The sequence below is a fragment of the Limulus polyphemus genome, unplaced genomic scaffold (genome assembly GCF_000517525.1).
Source record: "Limulus polyphemus unplaced genomic scaffold, Limulus_polyphemus-2.1.2 Scaffold2707, whole genome shotgun sequence".
Classification (NCBI taxonomy): Eukaryota; Metazoa; Arthropoda; class Merostomata; order Xiphosura; family Limulidae; genus Limulus; species Limulus polyphemus.
The window spans coordinates 16,193-33,088 of NW_013668317.1; the positions used below are offsets into that span (position 1 = coordinate 16,193).

At 33.1% G+C, this 16,896-nt stretch overlaps 1 protein-coding gene across 1 annotated transcript in view; it reads left to right on the forward strand.

The window, feature by feature from the left end:
* The window catches only part of LOC106467692 (Fanconi anemia group I protein-like), an 86,531-nt gene that overhangs the window by 15,037 nt on the left and 54,598 nt on the right, over nucleotides 1-16,896 (forward strand). Inside the window, exons 5-6 of the mRNA XM_022395893.1 lie at nucleotides 8,145-8,246; nucleotides 15,714-15,884. Coding sequence (XP_022251601.1) covers nucleotides 8,145-8,246; nucleotides 15,714-15,884 — 273 coding nt within the window. The remainder of the gene's footprint in view (nucleotides 1-8,144; nucleotides 8,247-15,713; nucleotides 15,885-16,896) is intronic.

Sequence of the window (16,896 nt, forward strand, 5' to 3'; positions counted from 1 at the left end):
AAGTGAGTTCTGCCTCTCTGTTCTGGGCACTCACTGACTGTCTTTCATCAGCTCTGTATGTGTTTTGTTGAGTGGTATGCTTTTGCATATCATCTTCGCTCATTGAATCTTCAGACTCACATTTCATGGATGACATGCATTCCCTTCATTGGATACTTCTCGACCAGTGGAACTTCCCTCATGATCCCTTGGACCATCCCATTTTTCTCGATTCTCTTGAGTCTTTGAGTTCTTGTCAGTTCATTGGGCTCTGTTTCCTTTCCTGCAAGGGAGAATGGTTTGATTCTTTCTGCAATTCCACTATCATTAGCTTTATCACCTACAAGGAGGAACCACGTTTCAATTTGTGTATTGGGCCAATGACCATTATTTGACTATTCTGGTGGGTCATGTTCCCCGAGTTGTGATTCTTGTGGCCAATATCTTATCGCATCCCAACCAGGTTCTTCACAGTATGGTCTCTTCATCCTCACATTTTTCTGTGGTTGTGTTCTCAACAGGGAATACTGCTTATTTGTATGCATTTTCCATTCACTGGTATGCCAAACTTTCTTCCTTTTTGTCTTCAGTTCCTTACTCATCAGCTGTGGAGATAGATGCTTTCTGTCAAGATTGGAGGGGTCTTCATCTATATGCCTACCATCGAATTTGACTCATCTTCTGGGTCTTTTCCCTTACCCAGACCAAACCTTGTTGTGCTCTGCTGGTTCTTCTGTATTGGACACTCAGATGTGGTTCCCTCTGCTCTGGCCCTTACTGGAGCAACACATCTTATCCTTTTCTCTGTCCTGTCCATTCCTCAGTCATCCCGTTTTTCATCAAGACATCTCCACGCTCCTTCTTTCAGAGTGACTTTTGTCCAGTCACATGCCTTGGCTTAGGGGCTCACCCCTATATGCCTACCCTCTGTTCAGACTTCTCCTTTTCTGGGTCTTTTCCTTTATCTAGACCCCTTCTTCTTGTGTTCTGTTGGTTACTCCGGATTGGCTGGGTCCGACAGTTCCCTCTGCTCTGTCTGCTCCTTTGTCCACCGAGATCGGTCATTTTTCAACCATCATCACCATACTGTATCTTTCTTTGTGTCTTTTGTCAGGTCCCGTGCCTCAGCTCAGGGACTCACCCCTCGTGTCACATCTTTCATTGCCTACACCTTTCACCCTTCCTCTTTGTCTGTGTACCAGGGGCTTAAGTCTTGTTTCAGTCTTTGGTTCTTTTCCCAGGTCGTCTGTCTCTCCTGTACTTCTGTTTCTTACCCGTTCTTCATCTGGTTGTTTGTTCAGGGTTTGTCTGTTTCAACTCTTGCTCTTTATAGAGCTGCCTCGTTGAACTCTTTCCTTTCTCCCTTTCCAGAAAGTTTCTCTTCCCTGGGTTGTTCCATTTCTTTCATCTGGTCTATCCGACACATTTCTTTTGTTTTGCCGTATTGGGATCCCCTTTTTCTTCTTTCTATCCTGTCTGGTTCTCCCTTGAACCTTTTGCAATTTGTTTCCTTGTAAAATATTTCTCTTAAGACCTCAATCCTCCCCTCCTGGCATGTGGTCTTGGTTGTTCTGATTTTTATAGCATCCTTTATCATTTCTTGTATGTTTTTTGTTATCCAGATTTGGCATTCCTTCCCTGGACTTCGGCTGACCAGGTAGGTTGTTTTGCCTTTTCTCCTCTTTCCTTCCCTTCCTTTTCTCACCTGTATTCCAATTCATTTCTGGATCATCTTCTTTGTCCAGTTTGTTCCATGTTCTGTTGTTTGGCTCGTACTGTCTCCTTTCATTGTTCTCATTCCTGTTGCATTGTTCCATAGCATTCTTGTTGTCAACTCCTACACCTGGTGTATTTGGATGTGTCCCTGGAATTTTGCCTTCTACATATTGTTTCCTAATACCTAATTTGTCATCCATCTCTGTCTTTAGCTGCTCGACTCCACCATTGTTTGGAGGGGGATCTTTCAGGCCAGTATGTGGATAACTTCCTAAACTTTGTCATTGTTTCTCTGCACAACTTTGCTATGTCTTCCTCCTGTGTCGATTCTACACAAGTCTGTTTGCCTGTTTAGTCATCATATTATTCTTTTTCTATTTTATCGTTGCTTATCCATCATATTTCAGGATCCCACCTGGTGGTGGGTGTTGCTTGGTTAGGTATGCTAAATTTTATATCTTAGCACTATATCTGTATACATCTCCAATGCTCATTGTAGAGATAGGGTGTTTCTGTAAGACCACCGGATGGTTTTCCTGTAGTTTATCTATATATGTGTATCACATTTTTTATCAATATCTATCTATCTATCTAACTATATATATATATATCCTGAGGACTGTTAACTGTTACTCATGGACTTCATGAGTAAAGCAGATAGGGATTTTTGCCCTTCCACACTGACCCATGATTCTTACAATTTCAAAATAGGGAAATGCAGACACCCATTGCTCTGTGTCTGGTGGGTCGTTCCTCCAGACCCCTTAACTCTTCTTCCCCCTCTTTCTTCTAGTGGAGCATGGGGGTCCTTGCCACTTCCAGTTCCCAGTCGCTGAAGTGGTAGACTTATAGAGATCGCTTTCTGTTTGATTATTTGTTTTTGCGCCTTCACCAGCCCCTCCACCTTTCCAATGTGGGGTTCTAGCTATGGGGGAGAAGAGGTAGTACCATTTCAGAAGTTAACATTTTCTAACACTGAAAATCTATTTCCAATAGGTACTTACTTCATCTCACTCAATTCTCATCCTTACTCTCCACTGATTTTCCAATGTTTTCAGATTTGTATATGCTAGTTCTCAAAAGTGAGGATTGTACTGCAAGGATAGAGGGAGCAACCTGCACTAGTTGGGGTTGGTGGAGGGTGGTCACATGATCAACATATGTTGCTGCAATTATGCAAAACATAAAGGGTTATAAAAGACTGGTGCACTTTTAAAAAGTTTACCAATGCCTAGAGGGCAAATGAAGGTTGAAATAGCTATTGGTGAAGGGAGGTAAGTACTTATCAGAAATACATTTTCAGTGTTAGAAAATGTTAACTTTAACCTAAGATTTCAGATCGACCCTATTGTCTTTTTGAAATGTATTTTCTAAACTATTTATACGCCAAGTTACTTGTTGGTCGATGACTTTTCTTGTTATAAGATCCCTAATAAAGTAAAAGTCCTGCAAGAAAGGGTAATCAAAAATACCATCAAAACTGTAATTTACCCCATTAATTAATGCTGAGCTACTCTTTCTGTTTTATATATAAAATGGGTGATTTCAACCAGTGTTTAGTTCAGTCCTTTGTACTAAATGGACTTCAGTGATAATATATGGTATTAAGACAAGACAGTAATTTGAAGGTTAAGTTTGTTCAACATTTTGTTGATATTACTATTAATGAAGTAGTGTTAAGTTCATTACATTTCAAAATATTTTATATGGATTATTTTCATGTAGCATGGAAAAAAACAAACAATCGTGACAGCACAAGGCCCAAGAATCAATTAATCATGGCAGGTGCAAGTTTGATCCTGTACTAATATCATCCATTTGATCATAAATAGATGTACTGAACAAAATGTACAATTTTTGGAGGACAGAAAATATATACTTAGGAAAAATCAAGCTTAAACAATCCATTTAGTATATCTGAAGATGAAAGAATAATTTTGACTAAATAGTTTCCTGTAATGGAATATTAAGTAAAGAGAGACACTACATCAAACTAACTGTATACACCTTAAAAGTTTGAAGAGAATTAAAAACTCAAACTATATGTTGATAGTAAACCCATTACTTTCTCTTTCAAATATTTGAAGTTATTGATCTGATAGGGACTTTTAGTTTCTGAAATTTAGGCAAATGATACATTAATCGGGTCTGATTTCCCTATGAATACTTTCAGATATAATTTTCAACGGTAGAAGTGATTTTAGTTCTCGTACTGGTAGAATATTTTGTATTGTCAATTACAGATTTGAATTTTCAAATTCTTTGCAAAATCTGAAGCTTAATGATAATGTGTAAATGATGTCTAAAGTGATGTCTTTTTACTGTTAAAAAAATAATATGTTTAATGGGTTCATTTACAACATGTGGTTGGGGGTCACTGTATGATCAAAGCTTGCACTTGCTTGTTCTTGAGTAATCATGAAAACAGTATTAGTGATATGTTTCACAAACTGACCACCACATAAAGTTCTAAAGTTTTATTTGCCTAAGAAACCAATAACAATACTGTTACAGTATGTATGACAACAGTCACAAATCAATGGTAAAAAAAGGTTTTATTTCATTCTTGGACTGAGTCCATCTATAGATACAGATCAGATGTTTTTTTAAATCTGTTGTGAGATTATTATTATTTTTGACATTTTAGGGATGCTGTTCCTAAGAATATGTGAATATTTATCAATTTGTAAGTTTAATTGTCTGGTTGAGCAAAGGAATATGTCGTTTTCACCATAAAATTGTTTTCTGTGTAAAAATGACAACTCCTTGAGTATTGCGTGACATGTTTCTACCAAATGTAACATTGCTGTCACAAATGGCACATTTGTAATAGTTGATGAACAGGGTGAACAGTAATCTGAGAGAGTTGTTAGCTATGTAACTGAGGCCAGTCTTGAACCAAAAAATCAGCAATACCATTTCATCTCAAACTGTAATTTGTGTTCTGATCTAATATGTATATATAAATAAATTTGGATGTCTTTTGTAACACTTCATTTGTCTGTGTCACTTAACAACAAAACTATGACCTGATATTGTTGTCTTAAGTATGTATATGATACTTTGAATGTCCATGAGTCTGGCTTGAATTCCACTTTTTTAGATTGTTTTACATTTTTGTTATTACATATATATTTAACTTGATGTAGACATTTTGAAGTTCTTGGTGAGTTTTAGAAACATCTAAGTTACAGGTTAGTAAGGATAATTTGTATGTTTTTATTAGGTTTTCATGAAGTTTTTCAGTTTTATTACTTTTTTGGATAAAATGTTAGTGAGGCTTTGAACTCCTTCCACCTAGAGTTGTTTATTACTACCCTAGATAACTGGTGATATATGTATGGCCTTGGGATGAAGATGTATTCTTAACATGTCCTAAATTTTAATAAATCTAATATATATAAAAGCCACTGTCTGTATTTCGGTAATGTATTGAAATTTGTTAAAAATTTCAAGTTATAAAGAATGGCATCATTAAAATACTTCGTGTGCCAACAAAGTAATGAGCCATTAACATCATACCTATAAAAGTAATTGGAGGATGACAATTTTTTGACAAATAGATTTCAAGGTAAGAAAAAAAAATCATATTCATTGTAATTTAGGGCTTTTTCTAAACGTTAATTATTGTAGTGCATTTTGTAATTGTTTTTCTTCTATGATGAAGGGGGGAAGTTTGGTGTACAAAGCTCTCTGAAGGAAGGGCAGGGCCCCTGTGTGTATGTGTGTTTTTTTGTTTTTTTTATACAAAACTTCAACCCGTCACTTTTTAACAGGTTGTGCAAGGCTAGTGTTTAATAAAATACCTAAGTTCTTTTTGTTTTGTTCTTTTTGGCTCATCAAACAGTTTGACTAATAAGAGATAAGTATGTTTTATACTTATTTTTCTAATATATGAAAAGAGAGAGATATCTTCCATTCTTAAATGAGGCAGAAAATGAATATTATTAAATTATGCAAGTTGCTCAAATTGAAATGATGAAGGTTTTATTTCTTTAAAAACGTTTTTTAAGTAAACAAATATACCAAGTGTTCAGAACAGATTCATAAAATGTGAAGAAAAACTTTCACAAAAGATATGTTTAATATCAGACATCATGTGGCTGACCAAAATGCTTTTAAACCTTGTTTATGAAGTTTGACTTCGCTTTTTGTTTTAACCCTGTGGTAAAAATCTAGATCGCTTAAACATTACACACTTATCTTTGTACTTTTAACTTGACATGCATAACATAGGCATAAACCAGTCAACACACTTGATCTGATTCCACCACCATAAGTATGTCAATACCAATTACACACATTGGTTCTTATTGAAAGTTTTTGTCTAAACAAAGAAAAAAGTTGACTGTATATTGTATTGATAAACATAATTGGATTTATTATTATCAGTGGATTATGGAAGGGTGTTAGTGAATTTCAGTTTTAAATTGCCTTTAAGCATTAATTTACAAATATCAATGCATTTTAAGCATGCAATAAAATCAAACTTATATGTTACTGCTCCTAATGGTATTCTTTATTTGCTCAGAATGTCTTTAGCAAGTAGGTTAGACACAAAACTTTTAGAAAAATCTGAGTCAGTTTTTGGCCAGAAACAAAAGGCCAATGAAAAATAAGAGAACAAAAAAGCCAAAAATAGTTTCATAAAATTTTGAGTCAGAAATAATTCAGTTGGTATGTGCAAGATACTGTTACGTCTCTGTATGTTTGCTTTTTAATTCTTACAAGATACAGGTCCTTTCTTTATAAAACTTGTTTATTCTTCCTCAATACAACTTTGTAATGTACTAAATTTTCACAGTTACACACACTATAGTTCACAACAATTCACTCACTTTCTATCGCGCTTAGACTTAATTTTCCGTCCCCGCAAACTATAGTTCCGATCTCTGTGTCTGCTATCCTCAGTTCCCGCCGACCGTAACCGCTGTCTTTCTTTCTCTCTGCCTGCTTCGTCTCCGCTATGTCTCTGTCTTTGTCTTCACTATTGCTTCGACTCCGTCTGTCTCTCTCACTGTCTAGCGCACTTATATACGATAATACTGCCTGTTCTAGAAACTTCTAAGACTCTCAACACATGCTACCAGCGTCTGTTGACGCAACACTGTCGCAACACACTAGGGAATCTTCTAGAATATTCGTCACGTGACCCCGCTGTCGTAACACACTAGCGAATCTTCTAGAATGCTCGTCACGTGACCCCCACTGTCATAACAATACCAAGAGGTTTTGGCATTGATCAATTTGTAAAGATGCAGGAAAAAAGGGATGTGTATGCATGTGGGTATAAAAATCCTACGAAGAGTACAAAGCATGAGTGGCATTCAAAATGTAAGTTAGATATATAATAAAGAAAGGAAAAAGTGAATTGAGAAAATGAGTTTATATTATTTTCAAAAAAGACAGATTATTTTATTGATTCAAATTGCGAAAATAAAATAAATAAAATAACTTTCTTAAAACCTGCTTCAACTTGCATGTATTATATGTATACAATTCTCTGATACTTCGTGGTACAATTTGAATATACCTGAGTTTACAGTTTATGAAAGATCAGTGTTGAGTTTTCATCTCTATCTACTGTACACTTGTTTTTCTGTTTTTTAATTGAACTGCTGTTGACATGTTATATCTGTTTTATAACAAATCTGATATACAGTAGTTATAACACTACCATGTTTTTATTCATCTATACTTAATCTTGCAACTAACATTACATAGAAATATGTGATTACTCTAATACACATTAATATTCCAAGTAATGCTTTCATTTGAATATATTAAACTTTTTGGTTGGTGTGTAAAAACGAAATTTTGGAAAAGGGACTTTTTGTTATCAATTTTTACTCAAAAATGTTGTTATTAAATACATAGGATATTTAGTGACGTGTCTAAGGCATGTAGTTTTACTCAAAATTTAGTATGTAAAGCATCAGTATCAACTTAGTTTGATTTATGAATGTATCAAACAAACAAAAATTGCCAACTTCAAAACTTAAGAAAAATGTGGCCCACAAAAAATTTCTTGCAAACAAGTTTTATGTACTATATATTAATCAGTAAAAAGGACTTCTTGTGGGTGTATTAAAGAAAAATATTGGCATAAGAAGTGGTAAGCTAAGCCTACTTTGTACTGTTTGTTGTCATGTTTCTGCAACTTGCAAGCCCATCCAGTCTACAATATTGAATTATTTTGCATTCTACATACCAGCTATAGTAAATTATAAACTATAGCATTCATTTCTATTTATATTATTTACTTTCTATTGGAAAATTATGTGCTATTATTGACTTAAACTTGTCTTTACTATTATTACTTTTAAAATACATCAGTTTTATAAAATGTAAGAAAGCTTTTATTTTTATTAATAGTTATAAATTTAAAAAATTTATGTGCTTAGACATTTGTGTCAAAGTTAGTAATAACATAACTTCTGTAATTTTAGTTTCAACGGTACTATGAGTTTGCTGAAGATGTAAGTCCTCCTCTGAAACTAGACAGTTGTATACAGACACAGATGGATGAGGTCCAGTTGGTTGAACCATTGGTACATTATGTCATGAAGTATTCCTTTTCAAGATATTTATTTTAAATCAGTAGGAAGATTTTGCATAATTATTCCCTACATACTTTTTATACCTCCTAAGGAGAAGGAGCAACTTTATATAAACTTTCTGGCTGATTTCACATTATATCTATTTGTCACAGTTAGTCTTTAAAAATGACTTTATTTAATTATTCTCACATTTAGAATAATAAGCTGCTGTTAGGTTTTTAGGTTAAAATAATACTAAGAATTTAACAGCAGCTTAAATATCAACTGCAAAATTTTACACTTAATTAATCTTTCAAGCTTGTTGGTATTTTTATTTTTTAAAGTGATATTCATTGTGTAATCAATTATACTAAAATTTTTCAGCAGAATTTCATAAAATTTTATAGGAGTAATTCTTGCTACACAATGTAAATATTCATAAAACGAAAATTGCTTTCATCTACTTTATCTTCTTTTTTTTTAAACTCAAGACTTCTTCAGGTTGGTATGTGGCCTTCTGATGAAATTGTTTTCTCTTATAGAATTTTTAAACTTGTAGGTTTACCTCCTTGGCATAACTAAATTCATACTTTCTAGCAGGTCTAATGTGTTGAATCAGTGGTCCATTACATCCAGATATTTGTGTATTGATGATAATAGAAACAGAATGAAGTGCATTACTACATTCCCTCACTTGAACTTACAGAACCTTGGTGTCCTCACTTTATTTGCACAATTAGTACTAGAGATGCCAAGCTCTGTAATGTTTATATTCCTTTATTCTTTAACATCTGCTCAAGTTCAGAACTGGCAATGTCCTGATATTTTGAGAAAACCTGCTTAGTGATTATTTTATCAGAACTACAGTTGTTCTGTACCACAGCTTATGCAGGCTAGTAGCTTCTACAGCAAGCCAGTACCCACATGGAGATCAGAAGTGACATTCATTAGGGAAAATACAACACTGAAAGCAAGAAGTCATTATTTTCCAATCATCTCTAGTTTGTTTACATCAGTGTTATTAATGTAACATAATTTTAAGGGACAACAAGGTACCTATTGGCCTATCTCGACTGTAACATCCTCTAAACTAAACTAAAACTATTACAATAATTAATTTTAATAAATCTTAAAGCTAGCCCTTATCATTCATATAGATATCAAGCTTTCTCTTAAACTCACTTAAATTTACTGCCTCCACAAAATCTGAAGGCAACCCATTCCAGAGGTCAACCACCCTGTTAGAAAACAAACTTTCTTAGCTGAAGATGATTCGTACCTTGACAAAATTTATATTTGTGTCCCCTTGTCCTACTATTCTCGCCATTAAGTATGAAAAAAAGTTGATGCATAACAATATCAATTCCCTTTATAATCTTGAACACATCAATCACTTCCTCAAATTAATCATTTTGGAAGAGAAGACAATTTCATAGATCTTAATCTCTCCTCATAAAGCAACCCCTCCATCTCGGGCACCATTCTAGTAACCCCCATTTGAACCCTTTCAAACAATTCAATGTCCTTCCTAAGGTATGGAACCCAAGACTGAACACAATGCTCTAAATGTGGCCTAACCAGTGATCTATACAATGAAATTATAACATTTTTAAACTTGTGTTCACTATTTCTGTAGATACAACCTAAATTTCTATTTGCACACTGCTTGGATGACTTATGAGACTGATCAACCATTACATCAAGATCTCTTTTTTTTATGACACTGTTAAGGTTATTTCCATCCAAATTATACTTATAATTCAAATTATGGTAATCCACATGCATTACCTTGCATTTATTAAAGTTAAAACCCATCTGCCATTTATTTGCCCAACTCACTAAGTGATTTAAATCCTTTTGTAAAGCTGCAGCATCCTCTTCACAGCTAGCAACACCCAAGACCTTAATATCATTAGCAAATTTAAGTAATTTATTGACCATTCTTTCCTTTATGTCATTGATGTAAATCAAAAAGAGCAAAGATCCTAAGACTGGGCCATTCTTTATTATCCCTCAAGGGTCCTACCCCCATCTTAACATTTTCTTTACCCTTAATGTATTTAAAATTCCTACTGTTACTTTTTACATTTTCAACCAACCTTTTTTCATACGTACGTTTTGAGTCCTAATTTCTTGTTTGACCAACTTTATTGATCTTCTATAAACTTCTAAATCTCCCAGCCAATTTAAATTTCTTAAATTTGTGATGATTTTCTTTAATTTTATCTCTTATACACTTTGTGAGCCAACCTGGCTTTTTACTTCCAACCACTCTTTCTATAAGGAATATGTTTACTTGAATATTTAAAAATTTATCTTTAAAAATTTTCCACATTTTATCAATGTCTCCAAATAACTCAGCTGCCCAATTTGTAACGAAAATATCATTATTCTTGATCTCCATATGCAGCAAAACAACAAACCTAATAGAGCAATGATCACTTGTACCCAGATGTTCCCCAATTTCTATATTAGAAATTAATAATAAATTTAAAATAGTGTTTCTAGTAGGTTCCTTGACCAATTGGTGAAGAAAACCATCTTGAACAGTTTCCAAAAACCTTCCTCCCTCATGGTTTGACTCTACAATTTCCCAATCTATATGCCTGAAATTAAAATCACCCATAATTATGACTTCATTAACAGCTGAAATTGTAATCTTACTGTAAAGTTTCTCACTAATTTCATCAGTATCATCTAGTGGTCAGTAACAAATTCCCTCTAAAATCTTTTTCCTTTTATATCCACTAATAGAAACCCAAATGGATTCTGTCTCTTTGCTATTATCTTTGATATCCTCAACTTCAACTGGATGTAATTCACATTTTACATATAAAGCCACTCCTCTAGGGTTCTTTAGTACTCTGTCCCTATTAAACAACTTATAACCCTATAGTTCAAAGACATTTCTGTCCTCAAAATTATCTACATTTAATCATGTTTCAATTATTTTCATTATATCAAAATTCTCCATGGCTACCAGTGCCCTAAAATCACCTGTTTTATTTTTTATACTTCTAGCATTACAATAGTAACAATTAAGCCTATCCTTAGAACTACTTCTGTACTCATTTCCTATGCTAAACTTGTCTTAGCATCTTATTTTGTTTGCATTTTGTCTGTCTTGGCCCTCACCATTACTTAATCCTAGTTTAAGAGCTGGGGGCCAAGATTTTCTTTGAAAATTTGTGCCCATCCTCTAAGCTACTTTCAGTTTTGAACCTTTAATATATCTAAAAAGTTAAAAATATAATGTAAAGGCATTCATTCCTAAAAATCCAGTTTTTTCATGGAATGTATTTTGAAATTCTCATTTGCAAATTATTTCTGTACTCGTCTTTACCTGCTGTAATCAAAATCGTTGTCTAAATCATAGTGACCAAAAGAACTTCTTTAAATGCATAAAAAAAAATATATCCATCAAGAAAAGGCTTCCATGACAGATTAATTTAAGCTTATGGATAAAGCACACTGTTTTACCCTAAGCAAACTGCAGAGTACCTTTCAGGTGTTTAGTGCACACCTGCATATGAAATTTCAAAACGTAAGTAAAAAAATAATAATACTAACTCTATTTCAACAAATTTTATCGCAGAAATAAACTCATATATTGTCATTCTGTAACATTTATTTAATGTATTTTGCAAAGAAAATGAATTATTGTTCCAGTTTTCATTTTTGCACAGCTATGAAAACACTTGCTTGTATGTTTTTTAGATTTATAGTTTTATATTTCCTAAGAAATTATCATCCATTGAGAATATAATTATCCATGTCTTATTTCTCATGTTATCTGTTTTCTTGGGTAGTAGTTTTATTATTACAGTTCTTCATTCACATCCTTTTTATGATGTCACAGCATGTGGTTTGGACAATTACTAATGAAGCACAGTTTTCTGATACTTACAGGTAGTGTCTAAATATGTAATTGTGTAGTAACTAAAGTGGCATGAGCAGTAATTTATAGATTCATGGGAAAGTGGCTGCTAAGAGTTCGTATAGGGATGAACAACAGAATCTAATAGAAAATTTAGAAGACTTGGGAAGAAATCAAGAAGCAGGAATTTTTAAAGTTTTTTTAGATATTCTTTTCATTCCTCAAAATGTTTTTCTATTAAGTTACATGTGTTTGAAAATTGTAGAAATTCTTTTATGTGACAAGATAACTGTTAAATTAGGTTTAGTGAGTATGGTGGATAATGGCAAAATATTCAGATAACTCAAATCTTTACTAATTGTATATTAATGTTATATTCAAACAATGCACTGTCAAGACTAAGTATATATATGTACATGGGTGTGGGCCAAGGATTCTTCTACAGTAGGTGTCTGTGGCTTGTTGGCAATAAATTTGAACAATAATCTGACAGCACGCACTCCATTTGTTTTAAAATAATATATTCAAAACAAGTTAAACGTATCTACAAAAATTCTTTAAACAATGGAGATCATAGTTGTATCTTAAACACTTTACAGTTCTTTTCTTCTTGTCAAAAGTCCACTTAGGCTAATTCAATTTCTTTAGAATTCAGTTGACACACCGAACTATTTTTCTCTACTTGTATCACAAGAGTATCCATATTTAACTCACTTGCGCTGCCTCGTGGGTTACCACAGTTGCATCCTGAACTTCCAATAATTGTCTTCTTTTCATCAAAGTCCACACAGGCAAGTTCAATTAGTTTAGAACACCCTTTGACAAGACAAATTATTTTCCTTATCTCTATCAAACTGTTAATCTCACTTTAAAATATCAGATGTTAAAGCTATTCACTCCCATGATGGCTAACTTCCATGTTTTCTAACTTTTCTCTGACTGAACTTCTCTTTCGCTTGATTTGACTTTTACTCCCACTCGTTTGGTTGCCACTATTTATATGTTTTATCACTGAGGCCTCTAGAATTTTCTATAGCCTCAACACCAATGAATTGCAAACACAACATATGACTCTTACCGAGTTACGTAACCAAACTTGTCATAACTATTGCCTTCAAAATAATTGCTTTTAACTCTCTTGTTATGAAAAACTCAACAGTCATTAAATATTGACTCACAAAATTAATCAAATAGTAATGCCTACACTACACAGTCTTGTATATCCAACATGCACATAATTAAAATAACTTATTATCTTGTTTTTCTTCCCTTTAATAATAATTTTTGGATGGAAGTAGTTTTTGCTCTCCTGAATCACCTTAAAGGGGATTGTCTTCTGGAGAAAGGTGCTCCTTCTACTTACTGTCACATCCTTGCTGCTCTGAAACATAGTGACATCCCTTCATTATCCAGAATGAAATCAATTACTAAATTAGCTGATGTGGTTGCTTCACTCAGGACTCCTTAATACACTGTGAGACCCAATGAAGTTATGGCATCAAGCTTGCATCTGTGTTTTATTACAGGTGTTTATGTAGCTATGTCTGTTTTTGGAGGAGCAACTGGTTAGTGTCTTTTTGTACAAGGTTGGTGGCTAGAGCCAACCCAATCTCTACTAGAGTAAACTAGCCAGATTGCTGGCACAATTGCTTGTCATTGAGCCTTCTGCTGTGCCTGGCAATTGCCTTGAAGAGAACATACAATCTTTCATATTGTATAATGGGATATGGACAGTTTCTTTTCCAATGCCAAGCTTACCATACTTGATATAGTAACTATGTACCTTTCATTCAAATCATTACTTTTCAGGATTGAATTCCTGCATAGGCAGTACTTTCATGGTAAAAGGTATCTGGTATCTCTGACTACTCACTAGTGACCACCAGTACACTGGAGGTGCTTACAGCAATGGAGTAGAGACTTTAGCCTGTGGTATTCATGCCTCACTAAATGGAACATTAGTATAAAAACCAGTGAAGAAGGGAAGAAAGAAATAAGCTTGATGAACACAGTTAAATGCTATTTGTTTTGTTTTCCACAATTGTGTAACATGTCTTGCAGGTTTATAATGATAAAATTTAAGTAAAACTAAAATTAATTTGAAATCAAAACTGAAGGTAAAACATGTTGAGACACAGTTGGCAAATTCAAAGAAGAACCTACAGGAAAATGCAGCATTTTACAAGATCTTATCTCTATGAAAGTCAAAAACTGCTCCCACAAGTCACATTCTCTTTCTCTCTATAGCTTACAAATCACATGTACCTTTGCAAAAATCTGGAAGTATTCACATGACAGTTGTAAAGCATTCTTACATACATACAATACAAACATCCCATGAAGTAGTAGATAACTTTCATGATCAGATTCTGATACAGAAATTTGAAAAAATTATAGACCTGGGTGATCAAACCAGTGTCACTGAACAGGATCACATACAAGTTAGTGGTGTATTGTTTTTCCCTAAAAATTTTGCAGGAGGCATTATAAAGATGGTGTTTTTCTGGTAAAGAAATTTTCAAGCCATTGGTGTTACCAATATTCCTAGGAACACATTCAAGGTACTAGTTTGAAGTTAATCCATGATAAAAGGTGGTGTTTTATAGAATTAAGTTCAACAGACCTGAGTTTGTTGTCAGGGGTGTAGTTTGATAAAACATATGCAGAATAAAAACAACATGGGAGTAGAACTAAGAATCTTATCAACAGTGTATAATTTTCATTGGAGATTAAACAATATTCTATTACTCTGACATTATAGCACACTGCTCTTCTAAAGCATAGTCATTTAATGGCTTTCAGAGACTAATTAAAGGAACCATTGCAAAATTAATCTATAGAAGAAGAAGAATAAAAACAGATGTATCAAACTTTTCTGTGCCAGGCTTTTCTTAGAAATAAGCTAAAAAAAAGTCAGTCTTTTTTATTTAGCATTTTCACAGCCTATACTTATATATTAATGAAACAAAAGTACTTTTATGATTTATTATTATATTTTTGCACAAAATATTCTTGATAAATAAATTTTACATATCTCAATTTATACATAATGCATATTATTTCAATGAAACTTCATAGAAAAATAGGATTGCTTTTCTCCAGTGTTTATGATACATAATTCAGAATAACTTTGACAGAGATAATCACAAACAGCATTTTCAATTACCATCTAGTGAGCACTGACTGTAATACATGATAACATGCAAATAAATTTAGACAAATCTTTTTTTGAAACATGGAAGACACCTGAGTTATCTCAGGTAAATCATGGAAGGGGGTTCAAAAATATGTTTGTGCTTTCTGCTGCCAAAAATAAAACAGTTTGATGAAGCATTTTTCATTATATAAGACTCAAAATACTATTAGTTGAAATTCCACTATTTATATGTAGTGTATATATAATATAAATGGTTGTGTTTTATATAAAGCTATTTATCATTATTTTGTATTTAAATATTTTTTATATTCTAAACTGAATTCAGTATTGAGGAAACTATCCGTATAAATCAATTATGCCATAATTCTAAATGTGTATTGTGCTGATCTGTTAAGCCACAAAATGTTTCCAATAATCTATCAATAAATTTCTGTCATTTTTGCAGGCTCAGCTTGTCTTCACTGTCCAACAGTGTCTAACAACAAGCTTAAACAGGGGACCAGTAGAAGAAATCAACAGTGATGATGAAGAGCTGGAAATTAAAAACAAGCTTCAGAGATATATGAAAACTCTAGTGTCTCGAATGATTACAACTGAAATAGAAGATTTTGAATTGGTGAGAGAAAAATAGATTATATGTGGCCTAGATGTTTTCCATTTTTGTTTTATTTTTTTACAATCAAATATTTATTGGTTAATGTTTTGGTTGTATTGTTTTGATTATATTGTACAGATTATTTTATCTTCTGAGTGAATTATTTAATATAAATTCTGTGATGTTTGTTTTGTGTTCTCATTTTATAGAGTTTTCTGTATCTTTGGATATGTTGAATAGCTGCACTAGTGCTCAGAAAGTACTTTCTGTACGACGTGACATATGTGTATTTATGTTACACTTAAACACACATCACATATTTTTGCAGTTTTAACATCTCTCATTTGGTATATCTACTCAAAGGATCACTGAACATAAGATTGCATTTAACTTTTACCAAACTAACCTTAAAGAAAACATGTCTAATCCAATTCAGTTCTTTTTCTGGACCACATGAGGGCTGCTATTTAATATCAACTATCTATAACCAGCCATAAATTGACATTTCCATTTTATTTCTTTAAGTGAGGAAGCATGAATATCCCATACATGTCGGTTTAAGATGTTTGGTGAGGTGAACATTTTTTATACATAGAATTCTTGTTTAAGTTGATCAATCTTTTGAACTGTAAAAAAATTGTGTAAACGGACTGTTGTTTGAATACAAAATGCATTTGTCAAGGTTATTTTAGAGTTTGCTGCATATTGACCTGTACAAAATAACACCCAAACAGAATATAGAGAATAAGTCACCTTCTATTGTTGGTTTGTTAATAATTGTGAAAATTAACTGAAGCAGTACTACCAACATAAGTTTTATTTGTGAAAGAGATTTTTCTTATTTGGGCTTTTTAAGTGTGAGTAAAATTCAAATCAGTGAATAAGTCAATTACTTTTGTAACTCAGGCTGATTATATAAGATTTTGTGGGTGCGTAGCTTTACAGCTATATTTAACATAATTGACGTTTTTAAGATTTTATAATCGCAGACATGAAATGAGCAGCATTTACAACTGGAAACTTGAGTGGCAGG